We start from the raw sequence: 27,456 nt of genomic DNA on the forward strand, positions 1-27,456 counted from the left end.
GAGAAGAAAGTCCTAAAACAAAGTTTGATCTATTTATACTTATGGGCACAGGTTCCATTCATGGCTTTTACCCCTATGTCATGTTTCTACTCTACAGTAGCTGTCATGAAACCAGCCTAAGAAAACATAAACCTGGTGTCTTCTGAATAGTTAAGGTCCCCATTGAGCCCCTGTAGGTCTTTCTAATTGGGAAGTCTTAACATTTATGCAGAGATAAAGGCAGATAAGATTCCCTCCCTTGTGACCATCCCCACAAGTTTTACTGAGTATTGAAAAGCACAGTGAAATTAAAGCAGGCTTTTTGAGCTCAGCACCATCCACTAACCTACAACATACCTTTGTTCTCATTGGAACACAGGTGCCCATAAGCAAGAATAAGTAAAGCAGACCTTGGGGGCTGAGAGTTAAGGCTAAGGGAGTGAGCAAATGGTCCCATTTGAAGAACTATCACTCAACTCTAAATAAGTATTACCAAATCTCCCAAATTAAAAATTTAAGATTTTTTTTATGTGTAACATCCTAGATTTCAATTTTGTCTTCTAATTAAATGAATTGTATAATACCATAGATTCAAAGAAACCTGCCTGTGGGCCAGAAGTAGCTTTTCAGTCATCAGTTTGTATCCTCGTCTTGAAGACTCTTCATCCCTAATCATCTCCAACTCAGAAGTGAGACTTGGACACTCTGGACAAGGAAGGGACCCTCTTTTCTTGTAAACATATGCTGTATTACAGTTTATATAGGAGAGCCTAGCCTTAGTTAATGTGCCCTAAGGCTGTTAATCGGAGAAGGCAATGGCACCCCACTCCAGTACTCTTGCCTGGAAAATCCCATGGACGGAAGAGCCTGGTAGACTGAAGTCCATGGGGTCGCTATGAGTCGGACACGACTGTATAACTTTCAAGTAGACAACCTGAGCGACTGCACTTTCACTTTTCACTTTCATGCATTGGAGAAGGAAATGGAAAGCCACTCCAGTGTTCTTGCCTGGAAAATCCCAGGGACGGGGGAGCCTGGTGGGCTGCCATCTCTGGGGTCGCACAGAGTCGGACACGACTGAAGCAACTTAGCAGCAAGGCTGTTAATAGGTGACTAATTTTTAGACTGCATTGTCCCAATATTTCTATAACACTCTTATTTGTTGATGTTTTATTTGCTTCTCCTTTACCTCGGATGAAGGCTGATTCTATTGAATATGTATATTGTTTAAGTATTTGAATTTTCAACATGCAAAAGTAGATGTTAATAGTTTACTGGACTCCTAACATCAACAATTGTTTTAGTATATGGCCAAATTTGTTTTTTTCACCCCTACCTACTTCCCACTGTAAAATTCCAGACATCATATTATCTGCATCATAAATACTTTAGAATATATCTTTAAAAGGCAAAGATGTTTAAAAGTGAGCGTGACATTACTATCACACAGAAAATGTCCTTAATATCAAATTTCCACAATTGTCTAATAAGTATATTTTTTAAGTTTGTTCCAATTTGGATCTAAACAAGGCTCATATGTTGACTAGCATAATCAATATGAGGAGCTAGCTATGCTTAAATAAAGAGTGTTCTTGGTTAGAAAACAAAAGCTCTGAGATAGAAATAAGCTTGCCTTGTTCTAATAACTGACAGATATCCAGCATAGCTAGGCATATTGAGTGTAGTAGTTAGTGGTGGAAGCATTGAGGTACAAGAGTAGAAAGGGAAAAACCACTTAAGGAAGGCTACTGTAGTGATGCAGGCAAAATGAGAGCCTGACTAGAATGTTAGGACTAAATATGGAGAGAAGGAAGTACGTTGATGAGTGAGGGGACACTAATGACTCTCAGATTTCTTTTTTGGATTACTGGATAGATGGAGGTACCATTTACATGAATAGAAAGTTTGCCAAAATAATACATTTAGTAAGTAAGAAAAGCCCTCTGGAACCCAACCTTGGTAGGCAACCTGGGTATAATTTTTTTTTTTTTTTCTGTTGCTGATATTGCACAAGTTCTTTGGAAGAGGCAGCTGAAGAAATGTCTGATTTATTGCCCTCCAAAAACTGGACTTCATTGCAAGGAGTTCCAGATATCTACCTGTCTCTGGTAGATATTCTCAGCAGAGAGCCATAAGGCTCTTATTTATCTGGATCTCTAGTATTCAGTGCAGCCCTTCGTCTCCTCCAAGCTTACAGTCATACAAAGCAAGAAATATAGATACAAAAATTTCCATTAAATATACAGTTAAGCCCCAGTTTTTTCTTAAATTATTTATTTTTAATTGAAGGATAATTACAATATTGTTTTGGTTTCTGCCATACATCAACATGGATCAGCCATAGATATATATATGTTCCCTCCCTCTTGAGACTCCCTCACGTCTCCCATTCCATCCCGCTCCTCTAGGTTGGCACAGAGCCCTGGTTTGAGTTCCCTAGGTCATAAAGCAAATTCCCACTGGCTATCTATTTCATATATGGTAGTGTATATGTTTCCATGCTACTCTCTCTATTCGTCCCACCCTCTCCTTCGTATGCCTCCCTGTGTCCATAAGTCTGTTCTCTATGTCTGTATCTCCATTGCTGCCCTGCAAATAGGTTTATCAGTACCATCTTTCCAGATTCCATATATATGTATTAATATATGATATTTGTTTTTCTGACTTGCTTCACTCTGTATAATAGGCTTGAGGTTCATCAACCTCATTAGCACTGACTCAAATGCATTCTCTTTATGGCTGAGTAATATTCCATCATATATATGTACCGCAGCTTCTTCATCTGTTCATCTGTCAATGGACATCTAGGTTTCTTCCATGTCCTAGTTATTGTAAATAGTCCTGCAATGAGCATTGGGGTACATGTCTCTTTTTCAATTATGGTTTTCTCAGGATATATGCCCAGTAGTGTATTTTTAGTGTTATATGGTAGTTTTATTCCTAGTTTATAAAGGAATCTCAATATTGTTCTCCACAGTGTATCAGTTTTATTCTCACCAACAGTGTGAGAGGGTTGTCCTTTAATCCAACCGTCTCCAACATTTATTGTTTATAGATTTTTTTGATGATAGCCATTCTGACCGGTGTGAGGTGATATCTCACTGTAGTTTTGATTTGCATTTCTCTAATAATGAGTGAAATTGAGCATCTTTTCATGTGTTTATTAGCTATCTGTATATCTTCTTTGGAGGAATGTCTGTTTAGGTCTTTTGCCCACTATTTGACTAAGCAGTTTGTTTTTCTAGTATTGAGTAGTATGAACTGCTTGTATATTTTGGAAATTAATCTTTTGTCAGTTGTTTTATTTGCTATTATTTTCTCCCATTCTGAGGGCTGCCTTTTCACCTTGTTTATAGTTTCCTTTACTGTGAAAAAGCTTTTAAGTTTAATTAGGTCACACGTGTTTATTTTTGTTTTTATTTCTATTACTCTGGGAGGTGGGTCATAGAGGATCTTCTTGTGATTTATGACATACAATGTTCTGCCTATGTTTTCCTTCAAGAGATTTATAGTTTCTGGTCTTATATTTAGGTCTTTAATCCATTTTTAGTTTATCTTTGTGTATGGTGTTAGGAAGTATTCTAATTTCATTCTTTTCCATGTAGCTGTCCAGTTTTCCCAGCACCACCTATTGAAGAGACTATCTTTAACCCATTGTACATTCTTTTTTTTTTTTTTTTTTAAGAAAATGTCAGTTTGAGAACTGAAAAAAAAGATATACAGTAGGAGGACATGAACCTCATGAATGTCATCATTTGAGATAATGTTTTAAAGCATAATGTCTGTAATAATAGCCCAATAGTTACCATTAATTTCTTGCACGTTAGGGAAAATTCTATGTCAAGTTCTGTCTCAAAGGAGGAAAATCAACTACATTTAAAGCAATAAAACAATGAAATGGAAAATTTTAAAAAATAAAATAAATAAAATAAAATTTATTTATTTATTTTAATTAGAGGAAAATTATTTTGTAATATTTCGATGGTTTTTGCCATATATCAACATGAATCAGCCATAGTTATACATATGTCCCCCCTATCCTGAACCTTCTTCCCAGCTCCCTCCCCACCCTGTCCCTCTGGGTTGCCCTAGAATACCAGCTTTGTGTGCCCTGCTTCATGCATTGAACTTGTACTGGCCATCTGTTTTACATAAGGTAATGTAAATGTTTCAATGCTATTGTCTCAAATCATCCCACCCTCAACTTCTCCCACTGAATCCAAAAGTCTGTACTTTTCATCTGTGTCTCCTTTCCTGTCCTGCATGTAGGATCATTGGTACTGTCTTTCTAAATTTTATATATACATATGTGTGTGTGTGTGTGTGTGTGTTAATATATAGTATTTGTCTTTCTCTTTCTGTCTTACTTCACTCTGTATAATAAGCATCAGCTTCATCCACCTCATTAGAACTGACTCAAATGCATTACTTTTTATATTAACATTCTATTGTGTATATGCACCAGATTCCTTATCCATTCATCTGCCTATGGATATCTAAGTTGCTTCCATGTCTTAGCAATTGTAAATAGTGCTGTAATGAACATTGGGGCACATGTGTCTCTTTCAATTCTGGTTTCCTCAGTGGGATTGCTGGTTCATATGGCAGTTCTAGTCTCAGTTTTTTAAGGAATCTCCACATTGTTCTCCATATTGGCTGTACCAGTTTGCATTCCCACCAACAGCATAAGTGGGTTCCCTTTTCTCCACACCATCTCCAGCATTTATTTTTTGTAGACTTTTTTTTAATTTAATTTTTTTTGATGGTGGCCATTCTGACTGGCATGAGATGATACTCATTGTGGTTTTGATGTGCATTTCTCTAATAATAAGTGATGTTGAATATCATTTCATGTGTTTATTAGCCATCTGTATGTCTCCTTTGGAGAAATGTCTGTTTAGGTCTTTTTCCCACTTTTTGATTGAATTGTTTGTTTTTCTCGTATTGAGCTTCATGAACTGCTTGTATATTTTAGAGATTAATTCTTTGTCAGTTGTTTCATTTGCTATTATTTTCTCCCATTCTGAGGGCAGTCTTTCCACCATGCATATAGTTTCCTTCATTGTGCAAAAGCTTTTAAGTTTAATTAGGTCCCATTTTTTTACTTTTTTAATATAAATTTCCATTTCTCTGGGAGTTGGGTCATAGAGGATCTTGCTGTGATTTGTGTCAGAGAGTATTCTGCGTATATTTTCCTCTAAAATATTTATAGTTTCTGGTCTTACATTTAGGTATTTAATCCATTTTGAGTTTATTTTTCTTTGTGGTATCAGAAAGTGTTCTAATTTCATTCTTTTATACATATTTAACCAATTTTCCCAGCACCACTTGATGATGGTCTTTTCTCCATTGTATATTTTTGCTTCCTTTGTCAAAGATAAGGTATCCCAAAAAAAAAAGATAACGTATCCATAGATTTGTGGATTTATCTCTGGGCTTTCTATTTTATTCCATTTATTCTATATTTTTGTCTTTGTGCTAGTACCATACTCTCCTGATGACTGTAGCTTTGTAGTATATTCTGAAGTCAGGAAGATTGATTTCTCCACTTCCATTCATCTTTCAAAAGATTGTTCTGGCTATGCAAGGTCTTTTGTATTTCCATACAAATTGTGAAATTATTTGTTCCAGTTATGCAAAAAATACCATTGATAGTTTGATAGGGATTGCATTGAATCTATAGATTGCTTTACATAGCATACTCATTTTCACTGTATTTATTCTTCCAATCCACAAACATGGTATATTTCCCCATATATTTCCATCGTCTTTGATTTCTTTCGTCAATGTTTTATGGTTTTCCATCTACAGGTCTTTTGTTTCCTTAGGTAAATTTATTCATAAGTATTTTATTCTTTTCATTGCCATGGTGAATGGAATATTTTCCATAATAATCTCTTTCTGATTTTCCATTGTTAATAAATAGAAATGCAACGGGTTTCTATGTATTAATTTTATATTCAGGGACTTTACTATATTCATTGATTAGCTCTGGTAATTTTCTGGTGGCCTCTTTTTTCTATGTAGAGGATCATGTCATCTACAAACAGTGAGTGTCTTATTTCCTCGTTTCCAATCTGGTTTCCTTTTATTTCTTTTTCATCTCTGTTTGCTCTGGCAAGGACTTCCAAAGCTATGCTGAATAGTAGTGGTGAAAGTGGGCACCCTTGTCTTGTTCCTGATTTTAGAGGAAATGCTTTCAAGCTTTTGCCATTGAAAATAATGTGTTTTTTTTGGTTGTTGTTGTTTTGGGGGGGGGTTGTCGAATATGACTTTTAATCTGTTGAGATGTGGTCCTTCTGTGCCTACTTTCTGGAGAGTTTTTGTCATAAATGGGTGTTTAATTTGGTCAAAGGCTTCCTCTGTGTCTATTGGAATAAGCATATGGTTTTTATCTTTCAATTTGTTATATGGTGTATCACATTGTTTTGTGTTTACTGAAGAATTCTTGAATCCCTGGAATAAAGCCCACTCAATCATGATGTATCCTCTTTTTAATATGTTGTTGGATTCTGTTTGCTAGAATTTTGTTGAGGATTTTTGCATCTATGTACATCAATGATATTAGCCTGTAACTGTCTTTTTTGTAATATCGTTGTCTGGTTTTGGTATCAGAGTGATGGTGGCCTCATAGTTCAGGAGTTTTCCTTCCTCTGCAATTTTCTGGAAGGAAAACACGTTTCAGCAGGAAACATGTTAGTTCTTTAAATTTTTGGTAGAATTCACCAGTGAAACCATCTGGGCCTGAGCTTTTGTTTGTTAGAAGATCTTTTTTATAGTTTTGATTTCCATGTTTGTGATTGCTCTCTTCGTATTTTCTATTTCTTCCTGGTCCACTTATGGAAGGTTATACCTTTCTATGAATGTGTCCTTTTCTTCCAAGTTGGCCATTTTATCGGCATATAGTTGATCATAGTAGTCTCTTATGATCATTTGTATTTCTATGCTGTTTGTTGTAATTTCTCCATTTCCATTTCTAACTTTATTAATTTGAGTCTTCTCCCTTTTTTCTTGACGAGTCTGTCTAATGATTTGTCTATTTTATTTATCTTCTCAAAGAACCTACTTTTAGTCTTATTGATCTTTGCTATAGTCTTCTCTATTTCTTTTTCATTTATTTCTGCTATTTTTTAAAAATGATTTCTTTTCTTCTATGAATTTTGGTGGGTTTTTTTTGGGGGGGTTCTTTTTCTAGTTGCTTTAAGTGTAAGATTAGTTTGTTTATTTGATGTTTCTCTTATTTCTTCAGGTAGGCTTATATTACTATGAACTTACATCTTAGCACTGCTTTTAATGAATCCCAGAGGTTTTGGGTTGTCGTGTTTTCATTATCATTTGTTTTTAGGCATATTTTGATTTCTGTTTTGATTTCTTCAGTGATCTGTTGGTTATTCATAAGCCTGTTGTTTAGCCTGCATGTGTTTGTGTTTTTTATAATTTCTTTCCTGTAGTTGATATCTAATCTTATAGCACTGTGATCAGAACAGATGCTTGAAATGCTTTCAATATTTTTTTTGAATTTACCTAGGCTTGATTTGTGGTCCAGAATGTGATATATCCTGGAGAATGTTCCATGTGCACTTGAGAAAATGGTGAAATCCATTGTTTTGGGGTGCAATGCCCTGTAGATATCAAGTAGGTCCAAATGGTCTAATGTATCATTTGAAGCTTGTGTTTCCTTGGTGATTTTCTGTTTGGGTGATCTGTCCATTAGTGTCATGCAGTATTAACGTCCCCCACTATTATTGGGTTACTGTCACTTTTCCCCTAATAGTTGTTACCTGTCCAGTTTCCCCAGCAGAACTAATTGAAGAGACTATCTTTGTGCCATTGTATATTTTTGCCTCCTTTGTCATAAATAAGTTATATATCTGTGTGTGGGTTTGTCTCTGGACTTACTACCTTGTTCCACTGGTCTATATTTCTGTTTTTGTTCCAGTACCATACTGTCTCCATGACTGTAACTTTCTTATATAGCCTGAAGTCAGGAAGGTTGTTTCCTCCAGCTCCATTCTCCTTTCTCAAGATTACTTTGTCTATTTGGGGTGTTTTGTGTTTCTATACGGAGAAGGCAATGGCACCCCACTCCAGTACTCTTGCCTGGAAAAGCCCATGAGTGGAGGAGCCTGGTGGGCTGCAGTCCATGGGGTTGCTAAGAGTCGGACACGACTGAGCGACTTCACTTTCACTTTTCACTTTCATCCATTGGAGACGGAAGTGGCAACCTACTCCAGTGTTCTTGCCTGGAGAATCCCAGGGACGGGGGAGCCTGGTAGGCTGCCCTCTATGGGGTCGCACAGAGTCGGACACGACTGAAGCAACTTAGCAGCAGCAGCAGTGTTTCTATATGAATTGTGAAATTTATTTTTCTAGTTCTGTGAAAAATACCATTGGTAATTCCATAGGGGTTGCACTAAATCTGTTGATTTCATTTGGTAGTGTAGTCATACTCATAATATTGATTTTTCCAACACAGGAACATGGAATATCTCTTTGTCTGTTTATATTGTATTTGATTTCTATTATCAGTGTCTTATAGTTGTCTGTATATAGCTCTTTTGTCTCCTTAGGTAGGTTTATTCCTAGGTATTTTATTCTTTTTGTTGCAATGATAAAAGGGATTGATTTCTTAATTTCTCTTTCTGGCATTTCATTGTTAGTCTGTAGTAATGCAAGTTATTTCTGTGTATTGATTTTGTATACTGCTACTTTGCTAAATTCACTGATTAACTCTAGTAATTTTCTGAGAGTATCTTTCAGGTTTTCTAAGCATAGTATCATATTGTCTACAAGCAGTGAGACTTTTGATTCTTTTTTGATCTGGATTCCCTTTATTTCTTTTTCTCCTCTGATTGTCATGGCTTAGGACTTCCAAAATTATGTTGAATAATATTAGTGAGAGTGAGTACCCTTGTCTTCTTCCTGATCTTAGATGGAATGCTTCCCGTTTTTCACTATTGAGAATAACATTTGCTGTGGGTTTATCATATATGGCCTTTATTATGTTTAGGTAGTTCCTTCTGTGTCCATTTTTGAAGAGTTGTTATCATAAATAGGTGCTGAATGTTGTAAAAATCTTTTTCTTCTTCAATTGAGATTATCATATGCTTTTTATCTATCACTTGTTAATAGGTGTATCACATTGACTTATTTGTGTATATTGAAGATTCCTTGCATCCCTAGGATAAACCTGACTTAATCATGGCATATGATCTTTTTAAAGTGTTGTTGAATTCTGTTTGTTAGAATTTTGTTTAAGATTTTTGCATCTATGTCCATCAGTGATATTGACCTGTAATTTTCTTTTTTGTGTTTTTTTCTGGTTTTGGTATTAGGGTGACATTGGCCTCGTAGAATGAATTTGGAAGTGTTTCTTCCTCTGCAAGTTTCTGGAAGAGTTATAGGAGGATAGGGATTAGCTCTTCTCTAAACAAGGTGAAAAGACAACCCTCAGGATGGGAGAAAATAATAGCAAATGAAACAACTGACAAAGATTTAATTTCAAAATATAAAAGCAGCTCATACAAATCAATACCAGAAAAACAGAGAACCCAATCAATAAGTGGGCAATAGACCTAAGCAGACATTTCTCCAAAGACATATAGATGGTTAGTAAACACATGAAAAGATTCTCAACATCGATTTATTAGAAAAATGTGAATCAAAACTACAATGAGATATAACCTGATGCTGCTTAGAATGACTATAAAAAAATTTACAAACAATAAATGCTGGAGAGGGCGTGAATAAAAAGGAACCCTCTTACACTGTTGGTGGAATTGTAAATTGATATAGCCACTTTGCAGAACATTATGGAGATTCCTTTAAAAATTAGGAATAAAAACACCTTATGACACAACAGTTCCCATACTAGGCATATACCCTGAGGAAACCAAAACTGAAAATGACAAATGTATCCCAATGTCATAGCAGCTCTAGTCACAGTAGCTAGAACATGGAACCAACCTCGATGTTCATCAATAGATGAATAGATATAGAAGCTGTGGTACAAAGATACAATAGAATATTACTCAGCCAGAAAAAGAAACACATTTGGGTCAGACCTAACGAGGTGGATGAACCTAGAGCCTATTATACAGAGTGAAGTAAGTCAGAAAGAGAAAAACAAATATCGTATAGTAACATATATATATGGAATCCAGAAAGATGGTACTGATGAACCTATCTGCAGAGCAGCAGTGGAGACATAGACATCAAGAATGGACTTATGGACACGACTCGGGGGAGAAAGGAAAGGGTTGAAGGTATTGAGTGAGTAACATGAAAGCATACATTATAATATGTAAAATACTCAATTGAATTTTGCTTTATGACTCTGGAAACCAAAACTGGGGTTCAGTGACAACCAACAGGGGTGGGATGGGGAGAGAGATGGAAGAGATATTCAAGTGGGAGGGGACATGGATAAACCTATGAATGATTTATGCTGATGTTTGTTAGAAACCAATGCAATACTGTAAAGAAATTATCCTTCAATTAAAAATAAATACATTTTAAAAATAGTTGTTAGCATTTGCCTTATGTACTGAGGTGCTCCTGTGTTAGGTGCATATACATTTATAACTGTTATGTCTTCAAGGATTGATCCCTTGATCACTATGTAGATCTTTCTTTGTCTCTTTTAATGGTCTTTATCTGAAAGCCTGTTTTATCTGATATGATTATTGCTATTCCCACTTTCTTTTGGTCTCTATTTGCATGAAATATCTTTTTCCAGACCCTCACTTTCAGCCTGTATGTGGCCCTAGGTTTGAGGTAGATCTCTTGTACACAGCATTTATAAGGGTCTTGTGTGTGTGTGTGTGTGTGTGTGTGTGTGTGTGTTTTAATCAGTTTGTCCATTCTTTCTCACACACTAGTAAAGTAATGCTCAAAATTCTCCAAGTCAGGCTTCAACAGTACATGAACCATGATCTTCCAGATGTTCAAGCTGCTTTTAGAAAAGGCAGAGAAATCAGAGATCAAATTGCCAACATCCATTGGATTATCAAAAAAGCAAGAGAGTCCCAGAAACACATCTATTTCTGCTTAATTGACTATGTCAAATATCAAAGCCTTTGACTGTGTGAATCACCACAAACTGTGGGAAATCTTTAAAGAGATGGGACTACCAGACCACCTAACCTGCCTCTTGAGAAATCTGTATGCAGGTCAGGAAGAAACAGTTAGAACTGGACATGGAGTGACAGACTGGTTCTAAATAGGGAAATGAGTACATCAAGGCTGTATATTGTCACCCTACTTATTTAATTTATATGCAGAGTACATCATGAGAAACGTTGGGCTGGATGAAGCACGAGCTAGAATCAAGATTGCTGGGAGAAATATCAATAACCTCAAATATGCAGATGACACCACCCTTATGGCAGAAAGCAAAGAAGAACTAAAGAGGCTCATGGTGAAAATGAAAGAGGACAGTGAAAATTTGGTTTAAAGCTCAACATTCAGAAAACTAAGAACATGGCATCTGTTCCCATCACTTCATGGGAAATAGATGGGTAAACAGTGGAAACAGTGACAGATTTTATATTTTGGGTCTCCACAATCACTGCAGATGGTGACTGCAGCCATGAAATTAAAAGACGCTTACTCCTTGGAAGGAAAGTTATGACCAACCTAGACAGCATATTAAAAAGTAGAGACATTACTTTGCCAACAAAGGTCCGTCTAGTCAAGGCTATGGTTTTTCCAGTGATCATGTATGGATGTGAGAGTTGGACTATAAAGAAAACTGAGCACCAAATAATTGATGCTTTTGAACTGTGGTGTTGGAGAAGACTCTTGAGAGTCCCTTGGACCACAAAAAGATCCAACCAGTCCATCCTAAATTAAATCAGCCCTGAATGTTCATTGGAAGGACTGATGTTGAAGCTGAAACTCCAATACTTTGGCCACCTGATGTGAAGAACTGACTCATTGGAAAAGAACCTGATGCTGGGAAAGATTGAAGGCAGGAGGAGAAGGGGACAACAGAGGATGAGATAGTTGGATGGCATCACCGACTCAATGGATATGAGTTTATGTAAATTCATGAGTTGAGTTGGTAATGGACAGGGAGGCCTGACATGCTGCAGTTCCATGGGGTCACACAGAGTCAGACATGACTGAGTGACTGAACTGATCTGTCCACTCTTTGTCTTTTGGTTGAATCATTTAACCCATTTGTGTTTAGGGTAATTATTGATAACTGTAATTCCATTACCATTTATTTATTGTTTGGGGTTTATTTTTATAAACCTTTTCTGTGTTTCCTGCCTAAAGAAAATTCTTTAGCATTTATTGAAGAGCTGGTATGGTGGTGCTGATTCTATCAGCTTTTGATTGTCTGTAAAGCTTTCTATTTTTCCTTCAAATCTGAATGAGATCCTTTTTGGGTAAAGTAACCTTGGTTGTAGGTTTTTCCCTTTCATCACTTTAAATATATCCTGACATTCCTTTCTGGCCTGAAAAGTTTCTGTTGAAAGACCAGCTTTTTCTTATCCCTATGGTGATCAACTTGTATGTTATTTGTTGTTTTTCCCTTGCTGGTTTTAATATTTGTTATTTGTGTGTGTGTGTGTGTGTGTGTGTGTGTTTAGTTTGATTAATATGTGTCTTGGGTATTTCCTCCTTGTGTTTATAAAAAATGGGACTCTCTTGACTTCTTGAACTTGGGTGGCTATTTCCTTCTGAAAGGTTGTTGCTGAACCATGAAAAGACGCTGGGATTCTTGGCCTCTGGAGGAGAAGAATTCCATCTGGGGCCAGAGACGAGGCTTGATCGCTCAGAGCTTTTGTGCAATAGAGTTTTATTAAAGTCTAAAAGGGATTCAAAAAGCTTCTGACATAGACATCAGAAGGGGGCAGAAAGAGTACCCCCTTGCTAGTGTTAGTAATGGAGTTATATACTCTCCAATTAGTTATTACAATGTATCAAAATAATGTCTGGAGCTTGTGAAGACCTCACTAGACCTACTCCCATACTTTACATTTTAAGATAACAGGATTAGCCTGAAGGTTTTTTCCCCAAGACTGTCCTCAAGCAGGATACATTATTGTTGTATAATCCTAAGGAATGTAGAGGGGAAAAAAAAAAAAAGTTTTTACTTTCTTCCTCCTTAAAAATTGCAGACCCCTCTCTCCTTCGGGACCCCTGGACTTCTTATCAACCTGCCTAGGAAATGACTCTCTCATTCCCCCCTTTTCTTTTAGAATTATGTTGCCAATGGAAAGGGGCGTCAATTTCATTCCATAACTACTTCCTGCTGTTGAGGGGCATGGTCCCTAAATTGTTAAGCCAACATATTCTCCTAACCCTCATATTGAGGGTCTCTGATCTAGGGGATCCAAGTAATAGTTGGAGGAGGCTGTGGCACTCATAGGAGCTTGGACAACCATTTGTAACTTAAAAGCCTTCATGAGACTAGAAACAAATCCAGTCGCAAAGTTATGGATTCAGGGAGCAAACAGCAAAAGCAGAACAATCAGAATTATTGTAATTAAGATGGTTTTCCACCATGGGGGACTAGTTGCCATCTCCCAAAGTGAGGCAATTGAGGCTTCAGGAGTATCCATAGCCTCAATCATCTTGTTCATATGTTTAGTAAAATGAATAACAATAGCGCTCATATCAGGTATATATGTACAGCATTGGGTATGAATAATGGCACAAGTTCCTCTTTGTGCAGCTATCAGAATATCTAAAGCCAATCTGTTTTGTAAGACCACCTTTCTAATTTGTGCTTGTTCAGCATTAAGAGCTGAAATAGCTTTTTGAGAATCTTGTAATGCCTGTTGAGTAAAATTAGTCAAACCATCCACTTGTAGCATAACATCTGTAGTTCCCAGAGAGGGAACAAATACTGTAGCCAAATAATCATACCAGTGAAATGCAGAACTTGCCCACTGAGTTTTAAAGTGTGGTAAATTAGCAGGCTTTTTTGGGGAAACCCTGAAAATATAAAGCCATGAGTAAAAGCTAGACCTAGGGTGCATCTCCCTATCCAACCAGGGGGAAGCCATGCCCATAGGTAAGAGCCACATATTCAGTAGGTCCCATTTGGAGCAAGTCAGCATGACTGAGATATCCAGTCCCAATCAGTGCCTGGCCAGACAAAGGGAGGACCTGAATTGGGGTGGGAAAACACGGGAATGATTACACTGTATATTTCCTGAGGCAGAAATCCCAAGTATTTCCAATCATTATAATTAAGTTGTTGACTAAGTTCTGGGGGTGGCTCTATTTGCTCCCAGCATATAGGGGCAGTAGATATTAGATGTCTTTTTTCGGGAGTTAACCATATAACCCCATCCCGTATTTGATAAACATCAGGTATAAAAAAAAAAAAACCATTAAATCTAGACCCATTTACCTTATGTGTAATGAAATAGTCATTAAACTGAGACAATGTATAATCAAAATTAAAAGTCACATTATGTCCATAGTTAAAGTACAATGTGTTGCACCAGTCCATCTTAGGGTTGTTAGATATCATCAGTTTAAGAAGAGGCATCTCATGAGATTGTTGTTGAAGGTATTTGCAGACTTGGAGAAGGTCTTTTCCTTGAAGTGGAGATGTCCACCATGGGAAGCCTTCCACTGATGAAGAGGGGAGCACTCGCAGACCCAGCAGTTAGACCAATTGTGGAATGCAGCGTAGGAGTGAGCCCAGGACAGGAAGGCATTGTCTTGAGGATCAAATGGCAGACTCAGGATTTTTGGAGTCAGCAGAAGTAGACTCACATAGATTATCAGGCCCATCTGAAAAGTACAAAGTCAGAGCATAGAAAGTAAAGACATAAAATGACACCACTTAGTTCTGGTCAGTTCTTAACTCGAGTGTGATGCACCCACGAATCAATTCCTGGCACTTTGACAGCTGTGGAAGAAGAAAGAATAACCTGGTAAGGGCTTTCCCAGAGGGGCTGGAGGGATTGGTCCCCAGATCCCAATGTTTTTATCAGGACCTCTGTTCCTGGCTCAAATAGAGGCTTGCTTGACTCAGACTCTGGGTCAGGAGTCCTCTCCCAGAGTTCTGTTAATGCCGGTTGAAAAGCTGAGAGCTGAGTTACATAACTAGTTAATTCCAAGGCTTCAGGGTCTATAACAATGTCTGTATGTAAGAAAGGCCTTCCATAAATACATTCAAAGGGGGACAGTCCCTCCTTTTGAGGGGCAGTTTGAGCCCTCATTAAAGCTATGGGTAGAACTTTAATCCAATTGTCCTGCGTCTCTTGAGCTAATTTGTGCAGATGTCTTTTGATAATGTCATTAGCCTTTTCAACCTTTCCTCAGGATTGGGGTCTCCAGGAACAGTGTAAGTGATATTCCATTCCTAGAGCTTTAGATAACCCCTGAGTTACAGCAGCTTTAAATGTGGAGCCATTGTCACTCTGAAGGCTCCATGGCAGCCCAAACCTATGTATAATTTCATGGATTAAAATCTTTATAACCTCCTTAGCCTGTTCACTACTACAGGGAAAGACCTCAATCCATCCAGTAAAAGTATCCACCCAAATTTGTAAGAATATCCATTAGCTTTTGGCATATGAGTAAAATCAATTTCCCAGTCATCTCCAGGATATTTTCCACTTCGTTGTAATCCATATTTTGCTAGCTTTCCAGTCTCTGGGTTATTTTTCTGACAAACCTCAGAGTTTTTAATAATATTCTTTAAACTTTTCATTACATTTTTACCGTCAGACAAATGAGAAGCCATCTGGTAAGTACTCTCTGCACCCAAATGAAAACTCTGGTGTAAACCCGTAAGAATTTTCCACTGAGCATTTTCAGGAATTATTAATCGTCCATCTTCCGACTGTAACCATCTTTTATCAGTAATCTTTGCTCCTCTTTTCTCATATCTTTCTAATTTTTCCTCAGTATATTGTGGTTTTTCCTGTTCCACAGGACCTGTCTAGATCAAAGGCCTCTGCAGTGAAGGGGTTTTGTAAAGTTCCGCTTTTCTGGCTTGACAGTCACCCAGTTGATTACCTTCGGCTACTTTACACCCATCCCTGTTGTGCCCTTTGCAATGCATAACAGCTACTTCTTTGGGACAATATATAGCAGTTAAAAGTCTCTTGATCACTCTGAAATGTTTATTAGGTTCTCCTGTTGCTGTTTTAAACTGTCTTTCTTTCCATATTGCAGCATGAGCATGTAAAGTCAAAATAAGCATACTTAGAATCAGTGTAGATATTTACTCACTCCCCTTTACTTAACTCTAGACCTCAGGTCAGAGCCACAAGCTCCACTAACTGAGCACTGGTTCCCTGGGGGAGAGATTTTGCTTCCAAACCTGTTCAGCAGTCACCACGGGGTAACCTGCTTTACACTTTCCATCCCGAACAAAAGAACTGCCATCTGTAAATATTTCCATGTCAGGGTTGTCTAATGGGGTATCCATTAGATCTTCCTGAGCTACATAGTTTAAAGTTAGAAATTGGGAGCAATCATGATCAGGTGTTTCATTTTCCTTCTCAGGAAGGAAAATGGCAGGATTTAAATTTCCACCAACTTTAAGCTTAGTAACTGGCCCTTTTAGCAACAATGACTGATATTTAAGAAGCCTACTGTCTGTCATCTAAATATTAACTTTAGAATTTAAGATGCCACTCACATCATGAGAAGTCAGTACAGTGAGGTATCATCCATTAATTATTTTAAAGCTTCAGGTGTTAATAAAGCCATTGCCCCAATTACTCTTAGACAGTGGGGCCACCCGCATGATATTACATCTAATTCTCTGCTTAGATAAGCAATAGGTTGCTGGTGAGGCCCTCGGGATTGTGTCAAAACTCCTAAGGCCATACCCTTTCTTTCAGTGACAAATTAAACTCTGACCCTGTGGGCAAGCTCAAAGCAGGAACTTGCAGGACAGCAGTCTGAAGAACCTTAAAAGCCTTTTGAATATCTGAAGACCAAATCAATTTGTTGGTTTGGGCCTGCTGAGTTTCAGCTATAAGTTTATATAAAGGCCAGGCAAGTTCCCCATAACCTGGAATCCAAATGTGACAGTAGCCTGTGATTCCCCAAAATCCTTTCAATTGCCTTTTACTCATAGGTAGGGGATGATTTAGTATAGGTTTAATTCTCTCGGGGCCTATAGCCTTAGTCCCTTCTGATATGATTAGGTGCAGGTTATATAACATTTTGTTGACAAAGCTGAGCCTTTTCTCTCGATGCCTTGTAACTGAAGCCTGCCAGAAAGTTTAAGAAATCTTCTGAGGCTCGTGAACAAGCTTCCTCTGTCTCAGCAAAGAGCAAAATATCATCTACATATTGTAACACCACCACTTCAGAGCTATTAAAGTTTTGTAGATCCCATGACAAATTTTGTCCAAATAAGTAAGGACTGTCACAAAATCCCTGGGGCAAAACTGTCCAGGTTAACCGAGAAGCTGGCTCCGTAGGGTCCTCAAAGGCAAATAGAAATTGACTTTCCTCCGCCAAAGGCACTGAATAGAAGGCATCTTTCAAATAAATTTACTGAGAAATATTTGGCTCTTTCAGGAAATTCAGACAATAGAGTATAAGGATTAGGCACCATGGGGTATAAAGGAACTGCCGCTGCTGCTGCTAAGTCGTTTCAGTCGTGTCCAACTCTGTGCGACCCCATAGACAGCAGCCCACCAGGCTCCCCCATCCCTGGAATTCTCCAGGCAAGAACAGTGGAGTGGGTTGCCATTTCCTTCTCCAACGCATGAAAGTGAAAAGTGAAAATGAATTTGCTCAGTCGTGTCAGACTCTTAGCAACCCCATGGACTGCAGCCTACCAGGCTCCTCCACCCATGGAATTTTCCAGGCAAGAGTACTGGAGTGGGTTGCCATTGCCTTCTCCAGTAAAGTAACTACAGCCTCATTTATGATTTGTAAATCTTGAACTAGTCTCCGTTTACCATTTGATTTCTTTATACCCAAAATAGGAGTGTTGCATGGACTGTTACTGGGAATTAATAGCCCCTGCTGCTCTAAATTCTCAATGATGGGTTTTAACCCTTCCTTAACCTCAGGTTTCAGTGGATACTGCTTCTTATGTGAAATAAGTGCGGGTCTTTGAGCTTGACAGTTACAGGAATAGCATTTTCTTCTCGACCCACAGATTTTCTGTCAGCCCATACTCTAGGATTTACATTTTGTTCAATTAAAGGGAGAGAAAGGGAAGGGTCCATATTCATGAAAACAGAGGCATGGACCTTGCTCAGTATATCCCTCCCCAAAAGGGGTGAGGGAGACCCTGGCACAATCAGAAACTCATGTGAAAATAGGACAGAGTCCCAGTCACAACTTACAGAAGAACTGAATTAATACCTTTTTTGCTTCTACAGATAGTCCCATTATGGAAGTGGATTGGGAACAAAGTGGGCCAGGGGCTTCAGTAAGCACAGAGTAAGTTGCCCCAGTGTCTAAAAGGAAATCAATGGGTTGGCCTCCCACAGTTATTAATACCCAGGTTTCTTCAGGTGTAATTAGGATGGGAGCTTGTGTGGGGACCCCCAGGAACCTTCAGTCCTGATTGTCTTGAGAGTCCAAACCCTGAAACCTACGCCTCTGGGGGAAGTCTCTCTTCCAGTGTGGTCCTTTGCAGATGGAACATGGAGCCGGGGGCAGGTTAGATGCCTGAGGGCAATCCCTCTTGAGGTGCCCCTCCTGTCCAGAGTAATAGCAAGCCCATCCTTTTCGACCTAGGTCCCTCTGGGCATTTTTCTCAGGCTGTTTATGGTTCTCATAGCCACTGAGAGGGCTTCCACCCGTTCCTTTGTCTTTTTCTGCCTTTCTTTCTTTTCCTCATATTCCCTACCATAATAGACTGTCTGAGCCAGTTGTAACAGATTATCTAAAGACTGATTTGGTCCATATGCCCATTTTAACACCTTATAGCGGATATCTGGGGCTAACTGAGTGAGAAATCTATCTTTTAAGATCACTTTTCCCACTTCACTTTCGGGATCAATCTCAATGAAACTGTGAAGGGCTTCCTTCAGTCTATCTAGGAATTTACCAGGACCTTCCTTCTCCTACTGTTCTATGTTTGCCAACTTGGAATGTAAGGCCCATGAATCAAAGGTCCATGAATCAAAGGCAAATTGGAAGTGGTCAAACAGGAGATGGCAAGAGTTAACATCAACGTTCTAGGAATCAGCGAACTAAAATGGACTGGAATGGGTGAATTTAACTCAGATGACCATTATATCTACTACTGTGGGCAGGAATCCCTTATAAGAAATGGAGTAGCCATCATAGTCAACAAAAGAGTCTGAAATACAGTACTTGGATGCAACTCAAAAACAACAGAATGATCTCTGTTCATTGCCTAGGCAAACCATTCAATATCACAGTAATCCAAGTCTATGCCCCAACCAGTAACACTGAAGAAGCTGAAGATGAATGGTTCTATGAAGACCTACAAGACCTTTTAGAACTAACACCCAAGAAAGATGTCCTTTTCATTATAGGGGACTGGAATGCAAAAGTAGGAAGTCAAGAAACACCTGGAGTAACAGGCAAATTTGGCCTTGGAATATGGAATGAAGCAGGGCAAAGGCTAATAGAGTTTTGCCAAGAGAATGCACTGCTCATAGCAAACACCCTCTTCCAACAGCACAAGAGAAGACTATACACATGGACATCACCAGATAGTCAACACTGAAATCAGATTGATTATATTCTGTGCAGCCAAAGATGAATAACCTCTATACAGTCTGCAAAACAAGAACAGAAGCTGACTGTGGCTCAGATCATGAACTCATTGCCAAATTGAGACTTAAATTGAAGAAATTTGGGAAAACCACTAGACCATTCATGTATGACCTAAATCAAATCCCTTATGATTATACAGTAGAAGTGAGAAATAGATTTAAGGGACTAGATATCATAGACAGATTGCCTAATGAACTATGGACAGAGGTTCATGACATTGTACAGGAGACAGGGATCAAGACCATCCCCATGGAAAAGAAATGCAGAAAAGCAAAATGGCTGTCAGAGGAGGCCTTACAAATAGCTGAGAAAAGGAGAGAAGCCAAAATCAAAGAAAAGGAAGGATATACCCATTTGGATGCAGAGTTCCAAAGAATAGCAAGGAGAGATAAGAAAGCCTTCCTTGGTGATCAGTGCAAAGAAATAGAGGAAAACAACAGAATGGGAAAGACTAGAGATCTCTTCAAGAAAATTAGACACACCAAGGGAACATTTCATGCAAAGATGGGCTCAATAAAGGACAGAAAATTTATGGACCTAACAAAAGCAGAAGATATTGAGAAGAGGTGGCAAAAATACACAGAAGAACTGTACAAAAAAGATCTTCATGACCCAGATAATCACGAGGTTTGATCACTCACCTAGACCCAGACATCCTGGAATGTGAAGTCAAGTGGGCCTTAGAAAGCATCACTATGAACAAAGCTAGTGGAGGTGATGGAATTCCAGTTGAGCTATATCAAATCCTAAAAGATGATGCTGTGAAAGTGCTGCATGGAATATGCCAGCAAATTTGGAAAGTGCAGCAGTGGCCACAGGACTGGAAAAGGTCAGTTTTCATTCCAATCCCAAAGAAAGGCAATGCCAAAGAATGATCAAACTACTGCACAATTGCACTCATCTCACATGCTAGTAAAGTAATGCTCAAAATTCTCCAAGCCAGGCTTCAGCAATACATAAACCATGAACTTCCAGATGTCCACACTTGTTTTAGAAAAGGCAGAGGAACCAGAGTTCAAATTGCCAACATCTGCTGTATCGTTGAAAAAGCAAAAGAGTTCCAGCGAAACATCTATTTCTGCTTTATTTACTATGCCAAAGCCTTTGACTGTGTGGATCACAAGAAACTGTGGAAAATTCTGAAAGAAATGGGAATACCAGACCACCTGACCTGCCTCTTGAGAAACCTGTATGCAGATCACGAAGCAACAGTTAGAATTGGACATGGAACAAAAGACTGGTTCCAAATAGGAAAAGGAGTACATCAAGCCTGTATATTGTCACCCTGCTTATTTAACTTGTATGCAAAGTACATCCAGAGAAATGCTGGGCTGGAAGAAGCACAAACTGGAATCAAGATTGCCAGGAGAAATATCAATAAACTCAGATATTCAGATGGCACCACCCTTATGGCAAAAAGTTAAGAGGAACTAAAAAGCCTCTTGATGAATGTGAAAGAGGAGAGTGAAAAAGTTGGCTTAAAGCTCAACATTCAGAAAACGAAGATCATGGCGTCTGGTCCCATCACTTCATGGGAAATAGATGGGGAAACTGGAAACAGTGGCTGACTTTATTTTCTTGAGCTCCAAAATCACTGTAGATGGTGATTGCTGCCATGAAAGTAAAAGACACTTACTCCTTGGAAGGAAAGTTATGACCAACCTAGATAGCATATTCAAAAGCAGAGACATTACTTTGTCAACAAAGGTCTGTCTAGTCAAGGCTATGGTTTTTCCAGTGGTCATGTATGGATGTGAGAGTTGGACTGTGAAGAAAGCTGAGTGCTGAAGAACTGATGCTTTTGAACTGTGGTGTTGGAGAAGACTCTTGAGAGTCCCTTGGACTGCAAGGAGATCCAACCAGTCTATCCTAAAGGAGATCAGTCCTGGGTGTTCATTGGAAGGACTGATGCTGAAGCTGAAACTCCAATACTTTGGCCACCTCATGTGAAGGGTTGACTCATTGGAAAAGACCCTGATGCTGGGAGGGATTTGGGGCAGGAGGAGAAGGGGACGACCTAGGATGAGATGGCTGGATGGCCTCACTGACTCGATAGACATGAGTTTGGGTAAACTCCGGGAGTTGGTGATTGATAGAGAGGCCTGGCATGCTGCAATTCATGGGGTTGCAAAGAGTCGGACATGATTGAGTGACTGAAGTGAATTGAACTGAAGGGCTTAACTCTTGCTGGCCTGAGTCCTTCATGAATACATCTGACAAAATAACTCTGATCCCATCTTCTTTTAGCCATGTTATAATCCCAATCTGTTTCTATAGTTGGGACCACCCGATTCCCAGTGGGGAAGGTGGCTATCTTGTCCTCCCTCTTCCCTAATGATTCAAAACCAAGCCTTTCATCTCCATAAGCAACCACTTTTTCCAAAACTCTACTTTTTGAGTCAGGAGTCAGTGTTTGTCCCAAGATATACATCACATCCTTCCAAGTAAGGTCATAAAGCAGGGTAACACCTTTAAAAGCTCTAATATATTTTTCCAGGTATTCTAAATAGTCTCCCAGATCCTCCTCGATTCTCTGTATTTCTTGATAAGAAAAGGGCTTATTAACTCTCATAGACTGATTATTTCTCCTGGTGGGTGCTTCATAAAGACGCAACAGCTGTTCCTCAGCCTCTCTGGCTTTTCTGCACATATGATCCCAGGGATATATTGGAGAAACCTGCTTTACTTTATCTCTTTGCCTCTTGTCCTCCATCTCATCTCTTACTTCAGTGGTCTGAGTTTCTATTGAAACCGGAGTAGTCTGAGGTTGTACTGAGACAGGAGTTGTTAGGACCTCTACTTTGGCAGTTTGAATCTCACTTTGGGTTTTTACAGAGACCAAGGCAACCCTTCTTGTTGGGGGCGGGCGGTGTTCTCTGGCTTCCAGTTTGCCTAGTTTGGAGCCCCGGGTACAGAGGCAAAGTAGGACAGGAAGGAGCTGAAGGTGTCACACCCAAATCTATACCCTTAGGACATAAGTCTGGCATATTTCACAGAGAGAAAAAGGGAAACACGTATGCTACTTCTACCCATTTTCCTTGTTTTCTATAGAACCGGTCTAATTGTAAAACAGTATTATACTTAAGAGACCCTCCAACTGTCCATCGTTCACCATCCTCTGGTGGGTACTTCAGCCATGCAGTATCATATAGCAGGTGTGTCTTCTTTAAGCCCTGGGGATCAAATATATCCCAGTTTTTCCAGATACAGTTCAAAGGAGTGAGGGTGGAATTGTTAGCTCCCATGTGTAAGACAGAAAAGAAGCGACCAGCACCATCTTTCTACTGGAGGCATCCCTCCCTGCTCCAGTTGGGGGTGTAGAAAGACTTTACACCAAAGCTTTTCTTTCCTGGTCAGACTCAGTCTATCCCTTACCGACTCAGGTGCCGTACTCATCCCTCCCGGCTCTACCACTGAGATGGGGTGGGGATGCACCGGGGGTAGACCTGATGGCATCTCTGACTGACGTCCAGCTCCTTACCATTAAAACCTTGCTTGCCTCTGATGCCACCCAGGATGCAATCAGAGTAGCCTTCCAAAATGCCTCCCAGGCTAAGAGTGCTGGGGGAAACAAACATTCATCACATGAGTGCCTGTGAACGATCCTGAGTATATTCCTGACCACAATAAGACCGGTATGAACATAAAACTGAGATGTTCCTTCCAAGCGTCACCACACCAGTATAAGAGCCTCCTCTGGTCCACTAAGAGTCAGCATTATCAGAGGAAAAAAACCCATTGTAATTCCAATCTGAGTAGCCTTTAACCTCAGAGATGCTCTTGTAGCTAGAGCTCCATCTAATTTCTGAACTTTTGATTCCTAGTGAGGCTAGGCACTTCCTGACTACCAATCCAAGTTTGGGACCTAAGTCAAAGTACACAGTAACAGGATAGAACACAAGTCCCTTGAAAGTCTATGATCTGACAGATTAGGTTAGTACTTCTAATTCTCAAGGAGTTATGAGATGGTCAAAGAGACCAAAAATTTTGACCAAGAAAGGAGAGTTCGGTCCACACGCTTTACCCATTTCTGGCCGGTCCCCAAAGGAGACATTGGGTGCCTCTTGGCATTGGCAGGTCAGTATAAACCCCCAAAAGGTTTCTGCCATAAGCCGTATGAGGTCACCATGGAACCTCAGAGCAGGGCTTCTCACTTCCTTCATGCAGGATGTGTCATTCATTCACACAAGCACACTGTAGAGTTAGTAAAGTACAGCAGAAAACGAGTTTACTACAAGAACAAAGAACTAGAGCTCCAAGCATCCTTACCTTGTCCTGAAGAATCCCTGACGAGCCCCCAAGATGCAAGATTGTTGCTGAACCATGAAAAGATGCTGGGATTCTTGGCCTCTGGAAGAGAAGAATTCAATCTGGGGCCAGAGACGAAGCTTGATCACTCAGAGTTTTTGTGCAATAGAGTTTTATTAAAGTATAAAAGAGATAGAGAAAGCTTCTGACATAGACATCAGAAGGGGGCAGAAAGCATACCCTCTTGCTAGTGTTAGCAATGGGGTTATATATCTCCAATTAGTTATTACAATAAATCAAAAGAATGTCTGGAGGTTGTCAAGACCTGACTAGACCTACCCCCATAATTTACATTTTAAGATAACAGGATTAGCCAGAAAGTTTTTTCAGAGACTGTCCTCAAGCAGGATACATTATTGTTATATAATCCTAAGGAATGTGGGGGGGGGGGTTGTCCTTTCTTCCTCCTTGAGAATTCCAGACCCCTCTGTCCTAGGGGACGCCTGGACTTCTTATCAACCTGCCTAGGAAATGACTCTCTCACTTCCCCATTTTGGAAAAGCGTTTGACTGTTATCTCCTCAAATATTTTCTCATGCCCTTTCCTTTTGTCTTTTACTTCTGGGATGCCTATAATTAAAAATTTGGGGCACTTAACATTGGCCCAGAGATCTCTGAGATGGTGCCATTTCTTTTTCTTCTTTTTTATTTTTTCCACTCTGCTTCATTTATTTCCATCATTCTATCTTCCAGCTCACTTATCCACTCTTCTGCCTCAGTTACTCTACTCTTGTTTCCTTCCAGAGTGTTTTTAATCTCAGTTTTTGTAATGTTCATTGCTGATTGACTGTTCTTTATTTCTTCTAAGTCCTTGTTAAACATTTCTCGCATCTTCTCAATCCATGTGTAGTCTCTTTATCTATATCTCCATTTTGTTTTCAAAATTTTGGATCATCTTTACTATGATTATTCTGAATTCCTTTTCAGGTAGACTTCCTAACTTCTCATATTTTGTTTGGTTTCATGGGTTTTTATCATATTCATTCACCTGCTGGATATTTCTCTGCTTTTTATTTTATTTAGTCTCCTGTGTTTGGAGTCTCCTTTCTGCAGGCTGCAGGGTCATAGTTCCTCTTAACTGTAGAGTCTGCTTCCTGTGGGCGGGGTTGGGCCAATGGCTTATGAAGGTTTCCTGGTTGAGGAAACTTGTGTCTGTGTTCTGATGAATGGAGCTGGATCTCGTGTCTCTGGATGGCAGTGCAGTATCCAGTAGCAAGATATGGTGTGTCTATGGGTTCGGTATGGCTTTGGGAAGCCTGTCTGTTAATGTTCAGGGTTGTGTTCCTGTTCTGATAGAGGATTAGTATGGGATGTCATACACTGGAGCTTGCTGCCTCTTGAGTGGAGCTTTGTCTCTCTGTAGCTGTGGAGGCCTTTGGGTGCACTCTCATTTATTAATGTTCCCTGGGGTCAGGATTTCTATGATGATCAAACATTTTGGAGTTGTGCTTCCTGCCACTGGGTTTCGGGCACCACCTTTTACAGTAGCATCAAGACTTGTCTATCCACATAACACAGAAGATAAAACCCCTAGTTTAATGCTGAAGCAACTCTCCACAGCCAAACACCCAAAAAGTTTCACAGTTATATAGTGAAGAGAAGAGAGAGGAAGGAAAAAGAGGTAACCAGGAGGAGAAAAGGGAGCATCAAAAGAGAAGAGAGCAATCAAGCCCATAATCAAATCCTTAAGTGAAAATGGATACTAAAAGTTACACTCTTAAAGATCCAAAATTGGTAACAAAAGTTCAAAAAGCAAAAATTAAAAACCTAGAACAAACGTTAGACTCTCAAAAGTACAATGCAATACAAAAAAAAATCAAAATTAAAAATAGGAAATTTATTTAACAAATAAGAGTTTTTTAAAAAGGTAAAAGTAGGCTATGAAAAAGAGAAGTTAAAGGAGTAATAACCATAATAAGATGGTATGAGGAAATAAAGAAAAAGAAGAGGGGAAGAGGAGGGAGGGGAAAGGGAAAGAAAATGAATAAAAATTTAAACAAATTTTAAAAATAATTAAATTTAAAAAAATGTGCACCCATGGGTGATTCATGTCAATGTATGGCAAAAACCACCACAATATTGTAAAGAAATTATCCTCAAATTAAAATAAATTGATTAACTATAAAATAATATATATTTTTTTCATTTTAGAGGATGTGGTAGGATATATATAATGTTAGTTAAATGAATGTTGGTCTGTTTTCTGTTTTTCTCCTATAGTCATGTTACCTACTCTGAAGGTCCTCCGGTATATCTAGAAATGTCTCTGGAGCTCTTCTGGGCAGTGTGGAATCAGTTCAGTGTCAGATATTCCCTTGTTCTGGCTTGTACTTGTTCTGAAAGTCTACAGTTTCCCCTCAAATGCAGTCTCAGTTTAACTGCAAGATCTAATCTGTTGCACCTGCCATTTCTGGGGCAGTTCCCCCTTCTTTACTTTGCTTAGGTTGGCCTCATCTGGTTGCAAGTCTGTCTTCTATATCTGATCTCCACTATGACACAAAGGAGCAAAAATGGCTTCTTAATTTGGGCTCACTTCCTCAGTTGTGCTGTGGAGAGGGAGGGACACTGCAAACAAACCGCTGGTGTGTGTGGGGAGTACTTGCAGTAGATGCACAACACAGGGGTTTTCACAGCCCAAGGCACTGTACACTTCCAAGGTCTAATCCACTCAGGTTCCTGGGTGCACCATAAGGGCACAGTCCCAGGTGGGCCATGCATCTCCTCACTCGCAGCAGATATGAGGTGTCCAGTATGCCAGGAAGACCTGGGTAGTGACTGGTAGCCCCCTTAGAGCTTGGTAGGAGATGCAGTCTCTGGGGCCAAGATTGCAGTGGCCCATTCGTCTTCTACCTCTCACTATCATGTGCCTGCCTCTCTGCCTCTGAAAGAAAAGAAAAGAAAAAAAAAAAAAGTGAAGTCCCTAAATTGTGTCTGACTCTTTATGATCCCCTGGATCTCCCACCAGACTCCTCTGTCAATGGAATTTTCCAGGCAGGAGTACTGGAGTGGGTTGCCATTTCCTTCTCCAAAAAGGGCCATAAATGTCAGCTGGCTCGCTATCCTTTGATATTCTTTAGGGTGTGATTCTTTGTTCTGTGACTGCACCAGGGGCAGAGTGCTGCCTTCCTGCAGGAATGGTCCTTTGTTTTGCAGGAATCACCCTTTGTTTTTCTTTGTTTCTCTGGTGATCCCATGGTCTGGATTTTCTCTGTTCTGTCTGTGCTGTGTCACATTAGTCCCCTCAGAGTGTTTTCACAGCATTAAACTTTGGTCCTTTCCATAAGGACTGATGGCACAGCCCACACCTCTGCACCCAGCCCCGACTCACTGCAGGCATATGCAAGCATGTGAGCAGCTTCTTGGCTGGCGATTGCTGTTCGGCACAATTTCTGTCGTGAATTCTGTGGTGTTTTTTTTTTTTTTTTTAAATTTTATTTTATTTTTAAACTTTACATAATTGTATTAGTTT

At 39.3% G+C, this 27,456-nt stretch overlaps 1 protein-coding gene across 2 annotated transcripts in view; it reads left to right on the forward strand.

The window, feature by feature from the left end:
• The window catches only part of KLF8 (KLF transcription factor 8), a 347,285-nt gene that overhangs the window by 255,953 nt on the left and 63,876 nt on the right, over nucleotides 1-27,456 (forward strand). The window contains exon 6 of one of the 2 annotated variants that reach the window (XM_010822040.4): nucleotides 569-27,407. The exons of the other annotated variant lie outside the window; for it this stretch is intronic. Within the exon in view, the coding sequence (XP_010820342.1) occupies nucleotides 569-651 (83 nt within the window). The 3' untranslated portion in view covers nucleotides 652-27,407. Of the gene's footprint in view, nucleotides 1-568; nucleotides 27,408-27,456 lie in introns of those variants that run through there. 2 annotated transcript variants of the gene reach the window in all.

This window comes from Bos taurus, chromosome X, assembly GCF_002263795.3.
Source record: "Bos taurus isolate L1 Dominette 01449 registration number 42190680 breed Hereford chromosome X, ARS-UCD2.0, whole genome shotgun sequence".
NCBI classification, from domain to species: domain Eukaryota; kingdom Metazoa; phylum Chordata; class Mammalia; order Artiodactyla; family Bovidae; genus Bos; species Bos taurus.